The sequence below is a fragment of the Perissodus microlepis genome, chromosome 10 (genome assembly GCF_051167445.1).
Source record: "Perissodus microlepis isolate ML-2025 ecotype Zambia chromosome 10, ASM5116744v1, whole genome shotgun sequence".
NCBI lineage: Eukaryota > Metazoa > Chordata > Actinopteri > Cichliformes > Cichlidae > Perissodus > Perissodus microlepis.
Window position 1 is genome coordinate 11,637,475 of NC_140470.1, and position 23,522 is coordinate 11,660,996.

A 23,522-nucleotide genomic window follows, 5' to 3' on the forward strand; every position below is an offset into this window, starting at 1 on the left:
GCAGAATGGAAAGTTAAACCAAACAATTTCAGCATCCAGAAGCCGATTATATTTGAAGGAACTGTCTGAGGAGGAGTGATTTTTTATTTATTTTTTGTGTCGGGAACACAGCAGTCCCTCGAGCTTTTTACAGGATCCGGTGAGTTGGTAAAAATTGCACTGCATCTCTAGCAGTCCCAATAACTAATACAACTAGATAACTGTATAGGCAGCACGGTGGTTAGCACTGTTGCTTCACAGCAAGAAGGTCCTGAGTTCAATTCTACCATCAGCAGGGTCTTTCTGATCCCTGTGCGTTAGCCTGCGACAGACTGGCAACCTGTCCAGGGTGTACCCCGCCTCTCGCCCTATGACAGCTGGGATAGGCTCCAGCGACCCTGAAAAGGATAAGCAGAAGTGAATGGATGGATAGATAACTGTATAATAATATAAAGTGCTGTTTCTCCAAAATAAATAAAGCATTCCCTTTTTAATTCCTGGTAATTAAATGTGATATAATAGTGTGATAATTTGTGTCTTTTGATGATGATATTTGATTACGTCTACTTGTGCACTGTGTGCTTTAAATGGCAAATGAAAGGAGGGTGAGGATTTTCACTCTCTCGTAAAAAAAAAAGCATGGTGTTTTCTCCTGCTGCACACTGGCGCCTTTGTAGTGAACCCAGCTTTGACATCAACTGGGTCAAACATGAGGGAGGGAGGGAAGGAGGACAGCAGCTGGACCCAACCATCAATGTCACCCTTGTTACTCAACTTCGTCAATGTCAGTCACTGAGGTTTAGATTTATTTTCCTCTTCTGTCTGTGCGTGCTTCTTATCTTTAAGTGTTCTGCACAAATGTACTTATAAGCCACGAGACCTGTTACCTGTGGTGCTGATGTCTGACATGGGGTGTGTGCAATAAACAGATGAATTATCAGCACAAAAGTGTAAAGAGATAAAAACATGTAGAAAAAAAAATGTAGATCGCAGAATAGCTGAGTCGTTATTTTACTGAATGCTTAAAAGTTTAAAGTGTGCATGTAAAAGCTGGCATGTTTATTAAATTACCCACATATGTTATGATAGAATCAGGGAAAGAAAAGAAATGAAAATGCTGTAAAAGGAAGAAGATACCAAGATGAAAGTTCGTGTTAGAATATTTGGCCCACTCTCTGTTCCCCGTGGCTCCTTAAATAATGACTGGCAGCTGAAATGGGTCTTTGTGACTTTAAGATGTGACTCGGGGAGATGTGGTCTATCTATTGTTGATGAGACAAAAGCGCGAGTTAGATTCATATAGGGGTGGCGGCGAATAACTTCTCATATCCTCATATCACAGTCACAAAGCCACCCAGCAAAACTTCAATAACCTGACACTTCTTTCCGGACATGGGTGAGTGCACAGAATTTCTAATGGTTCTTATCATTTGTTATTGATGGGATTTATAAAAAAAAAAAAAAAGTCTATTTCAATAACCAGTACTAATGCTGCCTTTGATGTCCTTTGATGTCAAGTCTGAGGGACGAATTGCTGCAAATTAATCCTCTGTTTTAATTCATCAAAAGCATTTCAAGACCCATTTTTTGATTTACCACTAATTCCCTTTTTGCCCCTTGATTCTAACACACGATGCAGGTTAACATATGATGGTGATTTCAAAAGACCAAAAAGAAAAACATGTGCACGCTGCCAGGATTATTTACCTTCTTGTCACCTGCTCTAATCTCTTTCAGCAGTAAACTAAAGTGGAATCAGAGTGGCATGACAGAGCTGGGCAGCAACTCTCATCATGCCAAGGCCATGCCAGGTCACTCATGTGAAAGAGGTCAAATACTTCCACATGTGTCACGGGCATATTTTGTCACACTTCCAAGAGAATTGTGGACGCAAACAACTTCTGCTAAACATGTTCTCACTTGCAAATAGCCTCTGAGTGAAATTCTGCATGTTTGTTTGGGGTTTTTTTAAAGCAGCTTTGGAGATTTCAGTAATTACCTGACATCTGCTGCAAGCACTGATGCACTTTGCACTGAAATTCAAACTGAGGCTTTTGTGGCATTTATCACTCTATCAATACAACTACTGCTGCAGCCGGGCACAGATTAAGCGTGGGCGTCCGTAGGCGCTATCATTTTTGGAACAAACAGTCTTCCTGCTGTTACTATTTATATTTTAGTAACAGTTTGTTTAACTCACAGTTTCTCTTCCTTCCGACTAAAAACCAAAAGATCTTGCAAAAGATGAATGCAGAAATAGACGTTTGGGGATGTTTGGGCCTAACTAATTTTGAGTTGGGCTTGCTATTGTTGTTGTTGTTGTTGTTGTGAAGATATTCAAATTGCCCCTCTCCTTCATAATGCTTCCACCCACTCTTTAAACACTTGAACCCGGCCCCCACTGGCAATGACACTCGGTGCCATGGTACCAGTCTCAGCCAGCTGTGGAGGGAGGAGGCCCTGAGTAGTGACATTGGCAGTGGTGGAGAGACGGTCCCGGTGACCCCTCCGCCATTACGTTAGTGTAGTATGTGTGTGTATTGTGGCACCATGGTCTTTGTTTGACATCACTGGCCTTTGTTCCTTCCCAATCATGGCAGATACAATGGATATTGTATCTGCTGCCACAAAGAGATGCTCTTTCTTTGGGCCCCCTGAAGCCAGCGTTTCACCACCATCCCTCAATCGCCTGGTGACGCCTGTGACCAGTGGACAAAGAGGGCTGGACCAGATTTAGTAAGAGCAGAGCTGTGAGGTGTTGGCACAAGCATTTGAGCTTTCACATACTGGATGAAGTCAGCGCTGAGAGGCTTATTTTACAGTAGCAATACCTTGTAGAGAGCTCTGTACAACACTTGTTGGCACTGGAACCTTTCTTATAGCGGAGTACAGCATCAGAAGCAGCAAATGTTTCCGGTCAGGCAGCCTTGGCTTTGCAAAGCCTTAGGTGCTTTCCTCTATCCCATTTCTGGCAATGCATTTATTAACACTTTGGATGTTTGCTACCTGCTTCAACAGCTCAGCTTGCTCTGGAAGAAGTGCGTGAGATTGCTATAAAGTCAGTGTTGGCTGCTTTTGTTTGGACGCTTTATTGGGAGACACTGCTTGAACTCTTGTTTGTCACTGCTGTCTAATTTATCTTCTTTTTTTTCTTGGTCTTTTTCTGTTGCTTTCTTGCCTGTTGGTGGGGTTTTGGTGTATGCTCATGGATTTTCAGACGAAGCGAGGCCTTTTTCATAGCTCCCCCACTGGGTGAAAGAGTCCCCCACTGTGGCATAGATGTGCTGTGTGGTTATATGTGCGGTGTGTGCCGCCTGTGTGCTGATATATTATGCCCCCTCAGGTTGCTATGATTGCTGTATCCGGTGCATTGGGGCAGTGCCCTACCCATCCCTGGTGGCCACCTTGCTGTGCTATGCTGGCATGGCATTATTTTGTGGCTGCGGGCACGAAGCGCTGACCCAAACCGAAGTCCTCGTTGAGACTTACTTTGCCCGCAACGTTCAGGACTATGTGGTCATGGCCTCTTTGTGAGTGATTTCTCAATAACTTCTCTCAGTTGTGGCTTCTTTTTTTTAAGTCTCTGGCATTGCTTTGTTTTAACTAATTGACTGACTTCTCTCTGTGACTGTTCCAGTATCAAATACTTCCAGTACGTGATCTATGGTCTGGCTTCATTTTTCTTCCTCTATGGTATCCTGCTACTGGCTGAGGGCTTCTACACAACAAGTGCTGTCAAACAGACCTTCGGCGAATTCAGGAGTACCCAGTGCGGCCGCTGCCTCAGCCTGACGGTGAGCACATGGGTGGGGGAGGAGGGAGCGAGGAAATGAAGAGGGAGGGGAAATGTGACGTGTCAACATTGTTGAGATGCTGAATTCTGGCTTGTTTTGAGTCTAATAAATATGCTCTTTGTTTCTGCAATTTCCACATGAATTATGGTTCATTACAGATTTAATGACACCACATTTATCACGCGGAAAGTATCTATTAGCATCTGTGTTGCGATTCTGTGACCTTGTGTGCTGCACTTTTTTGCTACAACAGTTCATCATAGTGACGTACATCTTGGCCTTCATCTGGCTGGCGGTGTTTGCCTTCAGTGCTATCCCAGTCTTCTTCTTGTTCAATATGGAGCAGACCTGCCACACCGTCAACATCCTGTCTGAATCAACCCCCAGCATTAATCAGCATGGCTGGATCTGCATGGACGCCAGGCAGTATGGTGCGTTGCTCGTGTAACTACTGACCACATGGTCCCCCTGATGGGAATGTTAATGCGCCCTTGAAAGCAATTAATCACCGTGTAGTGGCTGCTAGACTGATGGCTATATTAGTCAGGAAATAATGAAGAGAACTACACCTTTATGGTCATTTCTTCACTATAGTTTCCCTGACATGCTTCAGGCAAGCCAGAGCATACACGGATCATCAAATCTCATCATAATTCAGCCATAGTATGAGGTATCTCATTTATGTTATGTCTCCATTTAAGGTCTGCTTCCTTGGAATGCAATGCCAGGCAAGTCTTGTGGGACAACCTTAGCAGCAATCTGCAAAACTAGTGAAGTGAGTAGAGTCTTTATACAGTTCGATATAGCATTTTGGCATCATCACATTAAAATCACTGATCAAAATCAACATAAAATCTGTTTTGAATTATTAGCAGGACAACGTGCATATGAGAGAGCTCACAGTAACACACAAGAGTTTGATTAAACGCCCTGCATGTGTCTCAAGCTAACCTTTTTTTATTATGTCTTCCAGTTCTATGTCACATATGACTTGTACATAGCTGCATTTGCCGGTGCTGGGATCACTCTGTTAGCACTGGTGAGCTATTTTTGCATTATTTCTAGGACATTTAAGCTAACTCCATTTAAACAGCTGAATCAAATTTAAATTTTAAAATGAAACCACTCTGCGGTGTTGGTGTTTTTCCTACGTCATCATAATAGTGCTTGTCAAGGATTAATATTGCCAGTGACCAACAATATTTTCTGAGAGTTCAATTAGCACAGGTCAAGAAGTTAGCTATTGCTTTAAAAACTATCATTACCAAACCAATGCAAGTCACCTAAATCTGGCTGGCAGCAAGCCTATCTTGATAATATATATATTTTATTGCATTCATTAATAAAGAAAACCCTTGAAATGCTTACCATTTATTCCACAAGAGGGTCATATTTGAACAAGGGCATCTTTTTCTTATTTTTCCCCCTAAATTGCAATGCTGTGACATCACAACAGCATGATTGGCCAGTTTTAGTGTTCATCCTGGACATACATTAATATGATATATATGTTTTATCATATTATCTACATTTATCATATTATATAATGTTATGATGAAGCAGGAAAAACACCATCACTGGTACATCTGATAAACGTTTTTTCTCAATCTAGGCACTTGAAAATGAGTTTCCAGAAACAGCTCCTTTTACTGTTTAAAGTATCATTTTGAATGGTGTTGTGAGTGGAACCGCTTCTGATTAACACTGTACACAGCAAAGTATGTGAATTATTTGGAGGAACGGCGACACATTGCCAATGTCAGTTTTCAATGCTATGATCTTCACGCAAAAAAATTCCAGTCACCTTGTTTGTATTGAGCAGAAATAAATGAATTTTCAACGTGTGGATTTCTCTAAACCAAAACTCTGTTCGTGACTACACACAGTCAGAGATGACCATTAAAGTTTGCTTTCTATCTTGGATGATTAAAGCATTATACTGATCACTTCTCCTCTTGGAGACAAATGAATATTCATTGTCTGCTTGCAAAAAAACTGCTTACAGTACTCGTATATGTGTAGAAGCTGATTATTTTTTTCATTTCATTAATTCTTCCACTCACTCTAGTTCCTGTATCTGGTTGCCACCACCTACAACTACGCAGTTCTGCGGTTCCTGGGCAGAAAAGGCATTCGCTAAGTGCAGCGCCTCCGTTTTCTCTGTTAACCCCATTGTCCAACTACGAGATGGACAGTCAGCCTACATTCATCCTCTGGGAAACGGCAACCTCCAAACCTGGATTGCCTGCTATTCTTTAAACCTTTCCAATAACAGAAATAGTTTCTCATCACTATTATGTATGAACAACAGACAGAGAGATGAAGATAATTTACCTCCAGCAATGAGCTCTGGCCTGTGCATCAGATCCTCCTTTCAAGATGATTCTCTTAGCTTTGTTGTTCATTTTCCCATTGCTGATTGTATCTCTCACTTTATCCTTTGTGTGAGGCTTTGTTGGTGCTCATTGTGATTTATGATGTTTCATGAATAATTAAGAGCAATGACAGCTTGCCTCGCAAGTCATAACTGCATGCACAGTATTCAGTGGTTACTGACACCCAAATTGGCTCTCAGTATGATTTTGTGGCTTCTCTATTATCAGCCTTCAAAACTGCATGAACTAAAACGAGTGAGGCTGAACGAACCAAATTTTCCCGTTGAGCTTTCACTTACAATAAACGTGCTTTTTAGTCATACTTATACAGTCTCTTTTTTTCTCTTTCGTTTAAATGCTACCATGGTAGGTGGGATAAAAAGGTGTTCAGCCCAATATAAGCTGTTTTAGGTTGCAGAGGGGTTGATGCTTCAGTAACTTGTCTCCAGGTGTTTAGCGTGTAGCCCTGCTACTTAGACTTGTGTGTGCTTATTTGAAATTAAGGCTCATTAAAACATTTAAATCTGATGCGTGGAATTTTATTCTAGCCATATACAGTTGCATTGCTGGTTTTTTTTTTTTTTTTTGCTGTATTTTTAATTTATCCTTTTCATTGCAGAATCATTAATCATAACAATATACTGCCCTTTTACTGGATACAGTTGTTACAAAAAAAGAAAGAAAGAAGAAGTTGATAGGGAAGTTATGGGAAATAATGGACAGCACATTCATCAAGGTATGCTTGGACTATTTTCTGGAAACATATTTGTCCCAAATAGGCATCATTTCTTAACCGCTTTTGAAAAACACACTCCACACTGGATCACTTGGTCCTTCAAGAACATGGGGGTCAGCATATCTCCAAGGGCCCTAGCACAAACCCCGCACTGCAAAAGCATACTCAGTGTTAATTTCATGTACGAGAGATAGTGAAAGGATATCATAAAAGCACAGATATACAGCATTTTTACAAAAGAAGACATAACAAACCTTTAAACAGTCTGGGTGGCAGTTCATCGAAGGCTCACTGAACATGATCTTGACATTTCCATTAATGATTTGGTTGCAGAAGTAACAAGGAGATTTGCCATGACTGAAGCAGGCGGTTAAAAAACAAAGCAAAGGTTATGAACCTTATTAATTTTTACACTTATGTACACTCAAAAAAACATTCTTGGCTCTCATAAACACAAAGCAATAGTTTTGAATAAATGTAACTGAAATATATGAAATCAAAAGTGAATTTATTCAAATACTTCATCAATTAAGGAAGATATGCCGAATGTATAACAATCATGACCAGAGTCCAGTAAAATACCATTTTACATTTAATGTATGTAACTAAACCACTTGGAAAATTTACATGTAATCAAATTACTTAATGTCAACATTTTAGGGATAGATATTTTTTGAGTGTTGTATAACTATGTATAGTAAGAGTGAGAAACTTACATGGGCTTATTCAGAGTTTTTGTTGAGTTTACGTCCTCTGCAGGCTTTTGAGACACATCAGAACTACAAAAACAGTCACAAACAATGAGAATGATTTTAGTGCTCAAATAAAAATATGCGAACAACACTGAATACTCTACTGTTCCTTTATTGTATTAAACAAAAACACTCACATATGGCTATCATCACACTTTTGGTTTGGTTTGAAGTCCTCAGAGTGGGGTTGCCTTGGATCTTCCACAGGTTTAGGAACAGCTTGAGCCTTGGCCGTCTCCACATCTAAAGCATCAGTCACTCTAATAGCTGCATGCTCTGTGTTATCCAAAACACCTTCTGCATCTGAAGCAGCTTCTTGGTCAAGGGCATCTTCAATGTTCAACTCTTTGTCACAGTCTGCTGCTGTCTTAGGTGTTGGATCAAAACTTTGTTCAACAACAGTGCCTTCATCTTCGCGCTCAACCGCCTCTTCAGTTCCGCTCTTAAAAACCGGCTCAGAGGGTGGTGCAGACTCGACTTTAAACTCCACACCCTTGGCAGTGTCAGCATCGGATTGACTAGATGGTGCAGGCAGAGTGTCGGTGACTGATATGGTGCTGTTTTGTAGAGCAGTTTCTTCTTCTGGTGTTGCATCACTTACAGCGGGTGTTTCCACACTGCCTTGGAGAGAAGCTTCTTTTCCTGATGTTGCCAAAGCAGGTGGTCCATACATGTTTACTCCTGCGTGCTCTAAATTAGTTGTATTCGGCGGTTCTGTTTTGATTACAGATTCTCCAGAGACTCCAGCAGTGCTTTTACTCTCGCTACTCTCTCTCACTGTGCCTTCCGCAGCAGAGATTTCTGCAGGGGGATTTTTCACATCAGCATCTGTGGAGGCCTTATCCTCATTGTGACAGGTGTCAGCTGGTGCATCAGCATGTTGTTCCGTGTTTTCTGCAGTTGCTTCAGTAAATGTCTTTTCTGGCTGTGCATTAAAATTTTGAATAGGTGCTTTTGTGGGGGGTTGAGGCCTGTAAAAGAGAGTGTTACTTCTTCCCCATTTTGCAACAAAAATGAGATTTGTAAGCAAAATAACAAACACTCAGCATCTTTAAATTTAACACTTCCAGTTACAGTCTCGTATACTAACTTTATCTTCACTGTTGAGCCTTCAGGCCGAGTGTCTTTCGGAGCTGAAATATTTTCAGCACTTGCCTGATTAGCTGAATTCCTAAAACAGACAAACAAAGCACTGAGTATTTGGTTTAAATGTTCAGATTTAACTGAGATTAAGCTTGAAATATGCAGATTTGCAGAGAAGCAGTAAATATTTGCTCAGGTTTTGCACAGTTTAATTTACATTCAGCACCAACATACCCTTCAGATGAAATGACCTCTGCCTTTTGAAGAGGAGAACTTGGTGGAGGATCTATTGCTCTACAAGGTACGAATAAGAAGAGAAAACCCCTTTATAGCCTTATATTTTCTTAATTGCTTCTTCAGAACCAATAAGAGATTTCATCACCTTCTAACTATGTTGGCTCAGAAATAAAGTCTAAGCCAAATGCTCCACATTAGAGTAGTGACTGATGTCTCTAGTGAGCAATAATATAAATGTACATCATTAGCTATCACATATAGTGCTTGCTTAATGAATACAGCGTCAGCAGTATTCTGGGAGTTTCAGCATCTCTTATATAAACAACGTTCATCCATAACTTACATTAAAAAAAATTTGTATGAAGAGTGCAACCTGCATTGAAGGATGAGCATTCTGAGCATGTGAAGTCAGTGATTGATGAAACAAAGCTAACAAATAAGGCCTTAAATGTCAACACAATGTTTATTAATGGTTGCCAGACACGTTGCAGTGAAGTGGTGGCTGAGGCTGGTAATAAATGAGAGACACACAAACTAAAATCTAACTTTTCCCGCAGGAGCAAAGCCTCTTGATACAGAAGAATATGCTGTATACACAACAAACTGTGAGGTAATGGTCCCTTTGCAGCTTAACAAGTGACAGCAAAACATGTGGTGTTTGTCATTCATGAGTGTGTGAACTGAACTATTAATTCAGAAGGTTTATGACTTGTGTCAGTTGCGGTCATCTAAAACAGCGAATATACACACATTTGTCTATTATCTTTTTAGTGCATTTCTATTATTTCTGTTAAAAAAAAATCTGACTTGATAGAAAATGTTTATGGACTTTGAACCATCAGACCCAGGGAACAGATGCGTAAAAGGGCAAAAGGGCGAAAGGTACAGCAGATGGCTAAGACATCAGCACAACTTTTAATTTTGGAACATCCAAATAAGGACAACATAACAGTGTTTGCTGGGTTAGTTTTGGTAAGAACACTTTGGGGAAGCTAAGCTTCATGAGGCCTCTTCATAGCTGTGTCTCTGGTTTTACTCCAAATAAGAAGAACATAACAGTGTTTGCTGGGTTAATCTGGGACGGACGGACGGACGGACAGACAGACAGACAGACAGACAGACAGACAGACAGACAGATAGATAGATAGATAGATAGATAGATAGATAGATAGATACGTGAATATATTCTAATATATTCATAAAAGAACACCAAATCATCAAGACATCAACAGTGGTGGTGGTGTGATAAATTAATGGAACAGTGATGTAAGCATTATGCTTTATGTAGCAGCACAAATATACAAGGTACAGATAAGAAGTGAAATACACCAGCAAGCCCTTTTGGAAAGGTTTTAAAGTGGCCTAGACAAAGTGGGACTTACATCCAATTGAGATATTTTGGCATGTTCTCTATTAGACTGCTCAGCCCTTCAGTGTGGCTAAATTCCTGCTGCCAGGGGTGGCACAACGAGAGGGCAATTACTTTTCACATAAGACCAGGTAGTGTTGGACATTTTTTTCCCCTTAATAGAGGAAAGGCTCATTTAAAAACTGTTTTTGTATTTACTCAGGTTATCCTTGTCTAATATTAAAATGTGTTTGTTGTTCTGAAAAATGTAAGTGTGACAAATATGTACAAAAAAGAAAATAAATAAATCAGGAAGGGAGAAAAATAGTTGTTTTTTTTTTTTTCACAACAATGCTCGCTAGCTGATTATCATTACATGGGCACTGTAGTGCAGTTTATTGATTTGGTCAGTGGTCAGCGTCTCCATAGGCTTGGGCTCTTATTTTCTTGATACCTCTATTTTGAAAGCGTCGTGGAAATACTTCCGGTCTTGTTCCGCTTTTCCCCGGCTTCGTAAAGTAGTAGCATATTGCTAAGCGGTGAAGTTAACGGCGATAATCAAATGTAGCAGCATTATTTTAATTCTCTGTAACTAGCAGACATATCAGTGGCCACTGTGGAATCAACACTACCCAGGTGGGCTGTTTTCAAGTGTAGTATCGTCTCAAAATAGCACCACAGTCCTGACGTCTGCTTTTTTACATCAAAAATAATACCAGCACGGTCCGAGACGAGTAAGTCGCTTCGTATTTTACGACTTTTACTTTTAATAAAAAACATAATAGTAGTTAATAGAAAATTCATGTGGCCTGCTGTATCATTTTTAGAGCTAAATGAGGTGCCTCCAAAAATGTTACTTCCCGATGCTTTCCACCAGGTTTTGAAAGAAACTTGACATAAGCCTATCAGGTTACTTAACACTGATACAGTGTTTTTCAAAACAAAATATAGCATAAATATTATTTTTGGCCCGGTTAAAAAAAAAAATTATTTAAATGGCATTCTGTTCCTTGTTATTTCAATACATTAGTGCAGGCTCTAAACATCGCTTTGGGCCCCTTTTAAGCAAAACAACAACAAAAATAGCAAGATCTTTTATTCTTATTGAACTGAGCTTAGAGATCTAAAAATGCATTTTACCTTTTTAATAAAGTCAGCTTTATAGGTGACTAACAAACTCGAGCCTTTTATATCTGGTTGTCATGAGCGCTGAAGGACTGCAATAAACTCCAACTACACAAAGTACAAAGCAATTATTTCTGGTAAAGTCTGTGTATGTGTTTAATTAGTAAGCTTATACCAATGTCAATGTGATTTGTGATTCTTTTTGGTGCTTAGCCAGGCCACTTTTTGGCTGTCGGATTTTTACTTGTATGGTTCATCTCAGTATTTTCTTGTGTTGCCTTAGGGGGAAAAATGCCATCGAGAAATCACCTTGACAAAATCGGGAGGAAGAAAAAGAAGAGGTGGACAGAGGACGCCATGGAGCGTGCACTGATAGAGGTCAAGTCAGGCAGGTGCACAGTGAGACAAGCCGCCAAGGAGTTTGGGGTCCCTAAATCTTCACTGGGGGACAGAGTCAGTGGACGGGTGACCCCTGGGAGCCGTAGCGGCCCGGCTCAGCTTATAACATCTGCTGATGAGGAGTTGTTGGTCGAGTTCTCCTTATACATGTCCAGGCATGGATTCCCACTTACAAAGCAGCAGCTGGTGTCCTTCGCATCGTCAATTTATAAGCGGCAACACCGGAGGGTGGCATTTTCCAAACTGGGCCAGACATGGTGGCTCAATTTTAGAAAAAGACAAGAGAAAAACATCACTATTCAGCCAGCAGACAATGTTGTCCGTGGGAGGACTGTGTCAGTGAGAAAGGAAGCAGTAGATCAGTTTTTTCACCTCCTGAGGACTGTTGTAGATGCTCATGAGCTCAGAGACAAGCCTCACCAAATTTTCAACTGCAATGACACAGACTTTCAGCTGAGTAGGAAGAGGGTGACTCTCCCCAAATCTGTCGGTCTAGGCTACAAGCCAGCGCCAGGCTCCAGGGACCATGTCTCCATCCTGGCTTGCTTTAATGCGGTTGGAGAGGACATCCCCCCATTTATAATCTACTCAAAGGCCTATCCAGGGGGAGTATGCTACAAGACACAAGGACCACCAAATGCCCTATACGGGTGGTCAGACTCGGGATGTATCAATTCAGACCTCTTTAAGAAATGGTTCCTCAAACATTTTCTCGTGCACGCACCAAAGGAGCGTCCACTGCTGCTGATTTTCGATGGCCACAAGTCACCCGTGAACCTGGAGGTGGTGGAAACAGCTCGTAAGGAGGATGTCATTCTTCTGTGCCTCCCACCTCATTGCTTCCACATCCTCCAGCCACTCAATGACGGTCTCTTTGTGGTCCTCAAGCAGCACTTTGCTTCATTCCTAGGCGACGGCTACACTACTGACACCCACTTTGCAGTTAGCAAAAAGGAGTTCTCAGGGGTTTTCAAAGGAACATATCAGGTAGCAAAGGAGGAGGAAGGTGTGAGAATTGTGAAGGAAGGCTTTAGGAAATCTGGGATCTACCCACTGAACCCCTTCACCATCTGTGACAGACACATGATATCAGCCCACCACCCAGGCCACATAGCTGCACCCTCCTTGTCAACACCAGTGCCGGGAGTGCACACTGTAGGAGACCTCACAGATGCTGGGCCGTCTTCCTAATTCATCACTATAAAAATGAAAGTGTGATTGACTGCATAATTGAGCAAAGCAGAAATGAACACAGGCTCGTTCTGTCTTTCAAAATACTGAATTAATTACAGTCCTGTTTTTAATATAGTGAACCACCTCCTGCTGCCTCCCTGCAGAGAGCCCTGTTTGAGGAAGGCTTGCATTGTTATTAATTACTACTCAACAATGAGCTCAGATTTAGTTATCGGGTAATAATGTTTGAATGCTGCATTGTGGTTTTCAATGGGTTGGGAGTCCCAAGGTGAACATGATTTTCAAAAGGATAACAAAAGAAAAATTGAGGAAATATTTCTGCTTAACAAAAATCTGTAATTTCTCTTCATAAATGCTTCCATCTTCTTGTGAATTATTGGATGGCAAGCCATTTAAATTAAGTGACCCATAAAAGAAAAACACTTGCAAAGCACTCACAAGTTGCTTCAGCCTAGGGGATTGTGAGCAAAAGGACATTTGTAGATATTCAGTGCCATCTTTTTTTGGTATTGCTGGCCAGTCAGCTAGCGAAGCTAACCATCATTGGTAAGGGGCATGATTTCAGTTCTCTGACAGTAAGTGAGGGAGGGGAGGCTGTGAGGTGTGAGTTGCCCGAGCAGTTCTGCACAGATATAACACCGGTGCTTCACTCTGTCATTTGTTTTATGTATGTAAGTAATGTGACAAATTCACTCGATTATCTCAAACACACTGGAACGGACAAAAGAATGGATTTAAAGCTTGGGCACATTTTCATATGTTATCTTGTTGTAGACGTCTGATAACTACACTTTATGCTGTGCAAGATGTCTCTGAAGCACAATCAAGCCTCTTAACTACCAGACTGATTTTGAGTGGAAGTTGGAACCATTTATTGAAGGATGTGTCATCAACAGATGATGCAGCTGTAGAATATGATACACCTACTGCTGTTGTCATGGTTTTCTTTGGAGGTCAAAGAAAATATGTCCATTTTTGGTTCCAACAGTTGTTGTCTTTTTTTCCCTAAATAGTTTAAAATTGTACATGTGATTCTATTGTTCCTTTACTTACATCTACTGGCCTCTTTGTTAGGTACACCTGTTTAGCTTCTCATTAATGCATATATCAAGTCAGCCAATCACATGGCAGCACTGTGCTATCATGTTAATGTAGATCAGAATCTCAGGAAGGTTTCCAGCATGTTGTTGAATCTATGGTATGAATAATTAAGACAGTTCTGGAGGAAAAGGGGTCCAACCCAGTACAAGCAAGGTGTACATAATAAAGTGGCCTGTGAACGTAAGTATCCTGAATAATTGTGAACACAGAAACTGATATAAAAGTAAACCCAAGACCTTTTTAAATAATTTGCTTCTTTCTGTTCACCTGGAAGAATGAACCCTACGTGATCTCAGGGGAAAAAGTCAGACATCTAGAATAAAGATATTTTTAAATGTGTTTGAAGCAAAAATTTGTCCATAACCTTAATAATTTACAAAATTTTGCTGTAGCCATAGTTGAGTGTGTGTGTGTGTGTGTGTGTGTGTGTGTGTGTGTGTGTGTGTGTGTGTGTGTGTGTGTGTGTGTGTGTGTGTGTTATGTACATGTTCAGGCTGAGTGATGTAATGTCAGTGCAATTGATACATTTGCCGACAATAGTCAGGCAGCTAAGGCTGACGTATCCTTTATTTAGTAGAAATATTGTGCAACCAAGCAGAAGAACATCTTTCTGTTCTATTACCTGTATAAAATAACTCTGTATATGACTATAATTATTGGATGCCTATATCAAAATCATAATTTTAATGCACAGGGATATTAATATTAACATTAATCTTTTTTTTTAACAAAGCTGGTAAAACATTTGTCACATACCATATAATTAACAATCTCATATGTTAAGTTGTTCCCTAGAAAGCCTTTGCTACAGTATTCAAGGAAAAAATATGCATGTGTGTCCTACAGGGAAGCACCCCAGTAAGATTAACGTTTGATCAACCAGCTTAAGTGTAGGTCACACTGCAGTGTACTTTAGAGCTTTATGGATGCGGTACAGATGCCCAGGGCTAAGTTAATGTTTTTGTACTGTATGTTAATATCACAGATGGTGATTTGTGCCTGAAGCCTGGAATATTTTTAGTTATGATTCAATGACACAGCACAGTCGAAGGACAATTTGAGTTTAACTTGCAGAACTGCCACCACACTGTGTGGTGCCATACACATGGGTCTAATATTTAAGTTTTACATTATTTTTCTTTTAAAAAAAAAAATAGATTTACAGTCATGGTAAAAATGTATGGCCTCTGTCAGTTCTGAGGTTTACATATGAGGGCATATTGAAAGTAAATCATGCTCTTAAAGTTTCTGAAATACAACCTCAGATGAACAACAATGCGTGACGTATTACACGGTTTAAAAAAACAAACTAAGCCAAAATGCAGAATGAGTGTGTGAAAAGAACAACCAGTGACTGAGTAGCTGGTAGAACCACCTTTAGCAACAATAACTTGAATAGCTTCCTGTATGACTTTATCAATCTGCCACATCATTGCGGAGGAATTTTGGTCCACTTTTCTTTAACGTGTGGCTTCTTTTCTTTTTCAGCCATTCTGTAATAGAGCTGCTGATGTGATTGGGTTCATTGTCCCGTTGAAAGAACCAGTTTTGGACAAGCTGTAGCTGTCAGACAGATGCCCTCACATTTGACTCTAGAATACTTTGGTATACAGAGGAGTTCATCATGGTCAAGTTAGTGATATCAAGGTGCCCACTTCCTGTGGCTGCAAAACCAGACCAAATCATCACCCGTCCACCACCATTAGAGTTGCTATAAAATGTTTGTGCATTTTTTGTTGTTGTTTGTTTGTTTTTGGATTTGTTTGTTTTTTACCAAACATGAAACTACACACTATGGTCAGACATCTCCACTTTGGTTGTTCAGTCTTTTCCTGGTTGCACTGTCACGAATTTTAACATTTTGCATGCTAACCGAGGCCTATAGACTCTGATTTGATTTCTCTAAGCACCTTAGGGCGAATTTGGTGGTAAGGCTGTACTTAGTTCTTCACACACTACTTCTGCATTTTTGCTTTGCTTTTGTCTTTAAAAAAAACAAAACAAACATTGTAATATGTGAAGTTTTAAAGTTCATCTGAAGTTATATTTACCAAGCCATGGTAAGGACTAGACTATTATTTTTCATATGTGCGGATGCTTGAAACCTTAGAAATGAAAGTTTTTTTTGTTTGTTTGTTTGTTTGTTTTACCATTTCTGTGGATTTGTCAGTTAAATCCAGTGTGCCTGAGCAACGTTTACATTCAAAAGTGTTTTTTCTTTTTTAAAATAATTTTGCAGCACTCACTCAAATTTCCTGGCTGCCAACCGGACTTGTGAACTGCTAGCTGGAATAGGTTTAGTTTCCACATCTGTGTTCGTTCTGCAACACAGAAGAGGTTGCTGTGACACTGAGACAGGACAGCTTCAATTATCCCTTTCAATTAAAAAAACAAAATTTTAAAACTCAATTTTTGAAGTTGCATCTTAATCACTGTGAGTACCCTGCTGTGTCTCGTTCTTTCTTGGCATCATTTGATCTTTGGATCCAGCTGCCGTCCTTTTTTAATGTAGACCGCACCCTGATGTTTTGAAGCACCTGGCTTCTGTTAATATCTACAACACACACACACTTTTATCAGTACTGCATACCAAGAAATATTTTTTTCTTCCATGTTTAATCTTATCAAATACTCACCTTTTGACATGCTGCTGATGTTTTCTCAGATGTTCAACCTGAGGAAATATTTGATGAAAAACTTTCTGTACGTTTTATCTGTCATACTCTATACTCATTCCCAACTCACCCCCTTTCGCAACCTGTAAAGCTGTATTCCTATACACAAAAAACTCATCCACCATGATAAAGTGATATTGAAGCATTTACTCTTTGTTATTAACACATGTGGACATTTATTATTATCTGAATAAAACCATTTGAGCATACCAGAAGACATTTCACAATAAAACTTGTGCAAAAATCTAATCTGCTTGTAAACACTATTAACAAATGTCCCTCGTGCTCTCTCCTCTCCCCAGTCTCTCTGCGTCTTGTCATATTGCGCATCTGTTCTGTATTCTCTTCAAGCGCCTGTTAACAATTCGACCTGTGCTTAGTGCTTTAATCTCTTGTGATGAATCTTTCTGGAGATGTGCCAGCCCCAATTAAGCAGGTCAAATTCATTATTCATAGAAAAGGAAAGCAATTCAGATTTGGTAATGAGGCCTTCCTCACACAGGCCACGAACAGGGGTGTGAAGTCCATTTTTGTGCCGTATTGTGTTCTCACCTGTTTGTGTCAGAGCAGATCAGTGCCGGTCCTCCTCCGGGTCTCTGTGACACGCAAATAAGATGGCAGAAATACCTCCACCAGAGCCCCCACCCCCTGCAGTTTCAGATCCCGCCCCCTCCCCTGTTAGTTTTGAAGTGCCGCACCTGGATGATGCTACACAGGCTCATTGAGCAAGCGGATAGGCTGGGTGATAAGAGGGGCAGCACTGTTTTGTGGTTTCGATTTTTCTGAGTGTGAGAAGTCACATTCCAGAGATGTTTTCTAGTGAGATTTTCAGTCTTTGCTAAGAAGCAAATTAAAAATAGGCTTTTATAACCTGCCTGACAGCTTAAAGGTATTTAAATGAACCCTGCAGGTTAGTACTTGATGCTGTTTTCTTTGCTACTAATGGCTATAGCAGGGGATTAAACTGAACTCAATTCTGCTCAATATTAATGTAATCTCTTTATACACTTATTGGTGAGACCCTCCACAACAGTCCCAGTTTCTCATGTGGTCCCATGGGAAAATTAATTGCCCATCACTGAACAATAGCCTTTGAAAAAAAGTAGACAACTGAAAACCTGCATATCATTAACCACAAAAGTTTGTTTGTTTGTTTTTTTCAAATATAAAAAGCTTGTAGTATTGTTTCACCCACAACAAAGACTTTCTTTCACAAGCATACTGTTCCAGTTGGCAGGCTTCTAGGAATCAAGTGGGACCAGATCTGAGTTGTTAGAATTTAATCTACTGTCTCATCAGACCTTTTTAATAATATTTACATTGAAAATCCTTGAACCGAAATGCCCATTCTCTCCAGTGAAAATAAAAGGGCACAGAGAAAAGCTTAACCTCATTATTTGATGTTTACTTTACATTTTAATAAACTGAAATATTCACATTTTGGTCTGTGGGTGTACGGGGGACTCTGTGTGCAAAAGAAATTAATGTGGTTTTTAGTTCTTGTAATGACTGTGGCTCATAGGGTATACAGCAGGTTGGTGGTTGAATTGCTGGCTGTTCCAGTTTGCATGCCGAAAGCATCCTTGGGCAAGATACTGAACCCTGAGTTATTTCCAGTGTGTTCACTGGAGTGTGAGTGTTAGACAGGAAGTACTCTATGTGTGAATAAACATATTGTATAAAGTCCTTTGAGTGCTCAGGTAGAGCAGAAGCCAGTATATAAGAACTGATCCATTTACTTTTCAGGTTTTTAAACGTAAGGGTATTCGCTTTCTTTCACTGAGGCTAACTCAAAACCTGTAAAGATGCCATGAAAATGTTTAACTTTTTTTGTAACTGTGTCATTCTTTTTTATTTTTCCAGTTTTCTCCCCGTTTCTATACTTCAGTTTGTAAAGTTTCACAATAGGGATGTGTGTGTGTGGGTGCACAAGTATAAGTATATATATCTGTAAATTTGCATATCTTTTGACGTGTTACTCAGGTTATAAAAGCAAATACATGTAACAAATTGTAAGGAAGAATTTATGATGGGTAGTGCATGAACAGGAAGAAAAAGTGTTGACTATTAGTTACTAAATTGTGGAAAGGTGGTGGGATTAAATAAGCTTATGCTTTTTCCTACTCCTTTTTGAACATGTAAGTTATTTATAATTATTATTGTTTTGTTTTCCTTTAGTTTTGATTTGCTTGTTTGTCTATTTAAACATGTTCAAAATAAAGATACAATAAAAATACAAATAAAAGTATTGCTGCTTAGACAGAAAATATTTGAACGTTAAGTGGAATCCAGTAGAACCACTTCTTTTCCTGGTTCTCTCACAGAACAGTATCGAGATAAAACAGAAACCATCGAAGTGGTGAATGATGTGTATAATTAGTAATGAAGGAGTGAACATTTTTTGTGTCATTAAAATGCATGTCACACACATAAAGGGGCCAACGTTAAAACTGTGTGTCTTTTTCAACATAAGTAAGGTGTATTACTACTAATAATAAGAATAGCAGTAGCAATTTTGGTGAGTGTAGCAACACTACTCCAAAACTACTGAATGTACTGTGTGAGAGTTGTTTGTGATACCATTACAGGGAGGTTGTGCTTTGAATGCACCTTCTACGCATCTGTTTAAGCCCTGCACTTAACAGCATCCTCCCTTAACTCCTTCACTGTAGTGATGGGATTTCCGGCTCTTTTTAGAGAGCCGGCTCTTTCGGCTCCGAACTGGCTCTTCAGGTTGTTTTGTTGCTTTAATTAATTTATTATTAACAATAATATAAAATTATGCACAAAAGGAATTACTAATGTAAAAAAAGTGGTTTTATTTATATATACATATATATTACATATAAATATATACAGTGGCCCCTAGAGACAAAACACATACAAACTCCAAAAAGCACGTAACAACTCCAAAGCACGTACAAACTCCAAAACACATTTCTAGCGTTAACTGAACTTCAAAACAGAGCTACCTAGATCACTTAAATTACACGATTGAAAGCATATGTGTATTATTTGTGTATGTATACACAAGCACTCATATATATTCAAATAATTTAAAAAAAAAATGTTCATTTACCTGTTACTACCACACACCAAATCCGGTCATTGGTACTTGCTGGCTTGGGTAGCCTGTAGGTAACAAAAGCTCAACACTCCGCCTAGCATTCTGGAGCACTTCTGTTGTGTTTTTACTGTTTTAGAGTTTTTACGTGTTTTGGAGTTTGTATGTGCTTCAGGGTTTGTATGTGTTTTGAAGTTTGTACGCGCTTTATCTCTAGGGGCCACCGTAAATATACTTTTATTTATTCACTCCACATAAAATGTAATAAATAAATCATATGATACAAAAACCAACTAGTCACAGTTCAACTTTTAACTATTTAAATTTTCAGCTTTTTCCTTTTAAACAAATTTAAAATGAAACAACACAAAACGCGGCAAACCACAACACAATTAAATATAAATTAAAATATGAAAACAAAAAGAAGATGCATATTCTCTGTCATATAGGCCTGCATGAATAAACTTTCTGAATCCTTTATCATCCGCAACTGAAAATAGTTGTGGATGATTACTATACCTTTCTAATGTGACGTTGTTGTCCCTGGCTCGCTTTCTCTTTCTCTCCCTCCCGCTCTGTTCCTGTGCTACTGAGAGTGTAACTACCGCCCCTCCCCCCTCTGCCCAGCGCAAAGCACAAAGAGTGCAGAGTGAAGCGGAAAAAAGTGTGAGAGAGAGGGTGAGAGAAGGAAAGAAAAACCCCGCGGCTCGCGTCGTTCACGTCAAAGATCCGGCTCACTACGAGCCATTTCGTTCGTGACCGACACATCACTACTTCACTGTAACACAAGGCACTATTGAGAAGACAGGTCACTCCTCCGCTGATGCCCCTTTAGTCAGTTTAGTCTATCAGTCTTTTGGAAGTGGTGGTTTCCAAAATAAAATTTGGAGAGGCTGTAGCATATTTGTTAAGTTATACGTGTACACCCTAGTCGTGTCAACGCTGTGTTGAGACGTAAGAGGTTTAAAATGTCTTATATTTCGCACGCTATTTTCTCTGAGTGTTCCTGAACACATCTTTTTTTTTCCCGGAAGTGACGTTGATTGTTGTATCGGCGTTCCTTTCGTCGTGTGGTAGCGGCTTTGTAAGTGTTGTTGCTTTAAACCTAATTTTTAAATGCTGCTTAATGGATTTTTTTTATTTCCTTTATTTTTGGCTGTAATATCACTTCTCTGAAACATTATCCGTGTTACCGACGGCTCGAATTACTGTCGTTTTCAACCTCATCGGCTTTTATAGGAAGCAACGTTTTAGCTTTAGCAGCTAGCAGGCTAATTTGTTCTTTTCATTTACTTGCCTGTTGGCAGCTGATACTTATCCTACAAAGAAGTGTTTAAAATGCCACAGTCGCAGTTTAATCAGAGAATTGTTAATTATAGGTTTAATTGATTGACCTGGAGTTTTAGCATGTGAACAAATGATATTTATTAGGAAGATTACGTAACTTGTAATCTAAATGCCTCTCAAATGTTATTTACGTTGCTAACATGGAAACACATGCAAACTATAAGCGGTTTGATCACCACTGAGGTTTAATGAATGGATGGTTGATATTTGGGAAAGGGTATTGTTGTACCAGCTTGTCTAAAAACCAAAAAGATGAGCCTTCTGACTTTCTATAAAACACATAAGTGGAGTAAACGCCTGTTGTGTTGTAGGGAACTGCAATTTGATAATGGACACCGTGACTTTTTTTGCTTTTACTGCTTACAGCTTTTCCATCTGTTTGATAGTTTTAATGTCCCCTGTGCCCAATTGCAGAGCCATCAAAGATGACTACAGCTGCAAGACCAACATTTGAGCCAGCAAGAGGAGGGAGGGGTAAAGGAGAAGGTGATTTGAGTGCTCTCTCCAAGCAGTACTCCAGTCGAGATCTTCCAGGTCACACAAAGATCAAGTACAGGTCAGACGATCAAATGTGAATGGAGTTTCATCATTGCTTGATCTGATGGCTGGTTAGCTAGAAGGAAAGATGCTTTCGGATCAGTTCCTACTGCATCATCTGTCTGCTCACTGTGAGAGTGGTGAAAGTGTTCCAGAAAGCATTCTGGATGAACATTAGAGTTTATTAATCTGCAAATGTTCTCCCTTCTGCAGGCAGCCTACCCAGGATGCCCCTGAGGAGGTCCGTGCCCGTGACTTTCGCAGAGAGCTGGAGGAGAGGGAGAGGGTAGCAGTACGTGAAAAGACCAGAGAGAGGGGGCCAAGAGGTTGGTCTTTCTGCAGAAATTAGACTTCCTGTTAATGTAACATATATTTTAGATTATATTTATTTTCTCACATATAGCATTATGTTGGTCTTATTTTTTCCAGAGCACACCACATCATCATCTTCTTCTTCATCATCTTCAAAGAGGCCAAGACTGGATCAGATTCCAGCTGCTAACCTTGATGCTGATGATCCTCTCACTGATGTGAGTGTCTGCAATGCAAGACATTTTGGGCAATTAACTTGAATGGTGATTAGTACTGATTAATCTCCCTTAATAATTATTTTTATTTTATTAGGATGATGAGGACGAGGACTCTGATGAAGATAGTGATGATGATGACACCGCAGCTCTTTTGGCTGAATTGGAGAAGATTAAAAAAGAGCGTGCTGAAGAGCAAGAACGCAAAGTAACTTTGTTTTAGGCTGTTCTCTTTGCACTAACTGAAATAAGATATTACATTTGAACATAAGAAATGTTACTTCTTTATATTCAGTAAAATATTATTTTTTCCATCTTAGGAGCGAGAGCAAAAGGCAGAGGAGGAGAGAATTCGAATGGAAAATATCTTGAGCGGCAATCCACTGATTAATTTGGCTGGACAGCAGCAACAGAACCAGAACCAAAATTCATTCAGAGTCAAGAGAAGGTATGTCTCACTTATACATACAGTCACACACAGTAAAAACACAGGATGAGGTTTGTATTTGGGAAAAAGACCTCTTAAATCTAATCTTGATTTCATTTCTTAATATTATTCAAGGTGGGATGATGACGTAGTGTTCAAGAATTGTGCCAAAGGAGTGGACGAGGCACGGAAGGAGAAACGCTTTGTCAATGACACACTGCGCTCTGAATTTCACAAGAAATTTATGGAGAAATATGTAAAGTAGAGGACTTCCTCTGTGTCATTTGTATTGTTTTTGTTTTTATTATCAAATGTGTTTGGTCTCCTTCCTCTCCCCTCTGTTGCAGAGGGTACATGGTTTTTCAAATAAACTCTGTATAGAACTTGATTAATACTTGTACAGTCATCCATCTATCCATGCTATTAACCACGTATCCATCTGTACAGTCATGCTGTATATAAATGTGTCAACGTGACATCCTTTGAGTGAAATTTGTCAAAAGTTAAGTGCAGTTTTAAAATGTTACCAGACATTTATTTTCTTTGGGGTTTTTTTTCAGCTGGTAGAGATTATATAACCTAGCATCTCCACAAATGCAGTTAGATTAGGATCCAGTCAGACCATCAGAAGGAAATATCTTCCTTCTGTTTAGCCGCTCCACGCACACAAACATTTCATTCTAAACAGTGTAGAGATCTGCAGTCAAGTCTTTAGTTCTTTATGCAGCCATCTGTCATTGACTTTTTCCTGCTTATCTTATTCAAGGGCACAGGGGCGCTGGAGCCTGATTTAGACTTCTGTGGGAAATCGTAACGTAACCG

The 23,522-nt window shown here is 39.7% G+C and overlaps 4 protein-coding genes across 7 annotated transcripts; 3 read left to right on the top strand and 1 right to left on the bottom strand.

Annotated features, from left to right (window-relative positions):
* Positions 1 to 1,240: 1,240 nt before the first annotated feature.
* plp1b (proteolipid protein 1b) lies at positions 1,241 to 6,676 on the top strand. 2 transcript variants are annotated; one of them, XM_084941988.1, is made up of 7 exons: positions 1,241 to 1,375; positions 3,323 to 3,509; positions 3,617 to 3,773; positions 4,027 to 4,204; positions 4,475 to 4,548; positions 4,747 to 4,812; positions 5,842 to 6,676. In XM_084941988.1, exons 1-7 carry the CDS (start codon positions 1,372 to 1,374, stop codon positions 5,911 to 5,913), a joined length of 738 nt encoding a protein of 245 aa, XP_084798114.1. In that variant the 5' UTR covers positions 1,241 to 1,371; the 3' UTR covers positions 5,914 to 6,676. The 2 variants fall into 2 exon arrangements, with proteins under 2 accessions (XP_084798114.1, XP_084798113.1); XM_084941987.1 differs by lacking the exon at positions 1,241 to 1,375 and adding an exon at positions 1,464 to 2,926.
* On the bottom strand, positions 6,660 to 17,435 carry LOC146378868 (uncharacterized). 2 transcript variants are annotated; one of them, XM_084941983.1, is made up of 9 exons: positions 16,760 to 17,435; positions 16,566 to 16,677; positions 16,370 to 16,444; positions 8,954 to 9,013; positions 8,727 to 8,807; positions 7,774 to 8,607; positions 7,601 to 7,663; positions 7,139 to 7,241; positions 6,660 to 7,035 (listed from the first exon to the last, which is right to left on the bottom strand). In XM_084941983.1, exons 1-9 carry the CDS (start codon positions 16,767 to 16,769, stop codon positions 6,931 to 6,933), a joined length of 1,443 nt encoding a protein of 480 aa, XP_084798109.1. In that variant the 5' UTR covers positions 16,770 to 17,435; the 3' UTR covers positions 6,660 to 6,930. The 2 variants fall into 2 exon arrangements, with proteins under 2 accessions (XP_084798109.1, XP_084798108.1); XM_084941982.1 differs by having other exon boundaries at positions 6,660 to 7,241; positions 16,760 to 16,797; positions 17,351 to 17,415.
* Positions 10,796 to 14,551, top strand: LOC146378869 (uncharacterized). 2 transcript variants are annotated; one of them, XM_084941984.1, is made up of 2 exons: positions 10,796 to 11,038; positions 11,713 to 14,551. In XM_084941984.1, exon 2 carries the CDS (start codon positions 11,721 to 11,723, stop codon positions 13,017 to 13,019), a length of 1,299 nt encoding a protein of 432 aa, XP_084798110.1. In that variant the 5' UTR covers positions 10,796 to 11,038; positions 11,713 to 11,720; the 3' UTR covers positions 13,020 to 14,551. The 2 variants fall into 2 exon arrangements, with proteins under 2 accessions (XP_084798110.1, XP_084798111.1); XM_084941985.1 differs by having other exon boundaries at positions 10,796 to 10,940.
* Positions 17,436 to 20,838: 3,403 nt separating the features above from the next.
* On the top strand, positions 20,839 to 23,088 carry cwc15 (CWC15 spliceosome associated protein). Its single transcript, XM_084941993.1, has 7 exons — positions 20,839 to 20,946; positions 21,624 to 21,765; positions 21,960 to 22,072; positions 22,176 to 22,276; positions 22,371 to 22,481; positions 22,594 to 22,721; positions 22,836 to 23,088. The coding sequence occupies exons 2-7, from the start codon at positions 21,635 to 21,637 to the stop codon at positions 22,963 to 22,965; spliced, it is 714 nt and encodes a 237-aa protein (XP_084798119.1). The 5' UTR covers positions 20,839 to 20,946; positions 21,624 to 21,634; the 3' UTR covers positions 22,966 to 23,088.
* Positions 23,089 to 23,522: the final 434 nt, after the last annotated feature.

What these genes read in the sequence shown, in the direction of transcription:
- plp1b (XM_084941987.1), top strand. Translation starts at nt 2,887, where the DNA reads ATGTTTCCGGTCAGGCAGCCTTGGCTTTGCAAAGCCTTAG. An exon ending in TTGGCTTTGCAAAGCCTTAG is followed by an intron (nt 2,927 to 3,322) that starts GTGCTTTCCTCT and finishes ATGCCCCCTCAG; the next exon opens with GTTGCTATGATTGCTGTATC. An exon ending in TATGTGGTCATGGCCTCTTT is followed by an intron (nt 3,510 to 3,616) that starts GTGAGTGATTTC and finishes TGACTGTTCCAG; the next exon opens with TATCAAATACTTCCAGTACG.
- LOC146378869 (XM_084941984.1), top strand. Translation starts at nt 11,721, where the DNA reads ATGCCATCGAGAAATCACCTTGACAAAATCGGGAGGAAGAAAAAGAAG.
- LOC146378868 (XM_084941982.1), bottom strand. An exon ending in AAAGAACGAGACACAGCAGG is followed by an intron (nt 16,445 to 16,565) that starts GTACTCACAGTG and finishes TCTGTGTTGCAG; the next exon opens with AACGAACACAGATGTGGAAA. An exon ending in GGCTCAACAGTGAAGATAAA is followed by an intron (nt 8,608 to 8,726) that starts GTTAGTATACGA and finishes TCTCTTTTACAG; the next exon opens with GCCTCAACCCCCCACAAAAG.
- cwc15 (XM_084941993.1), top strand. Translation starts at nt 21,635, where the DNA reads ATGACTACAGCTGCAAGACCAACATTTGAGCCAGCAAGAGGAGGGAGG. An exon ending in CAGAGAGAGGGGGCCAAGAG is followed by an intron (nt 22,073 to 22,175) that starts GTTGGTCTTTCT and finishes TATTTTTTCCAG; the next exon opens with AGCACACCACATCATCATCT. An exon ending in TCATTCAGAGTCAAGAGAAG is followed by an intron (nt 22,722 to 22,835) that starts GTATGTCTCACT and finishes ATATTATTCAAG; the next exon opens with GTGGGATGATGACGTAGTGT.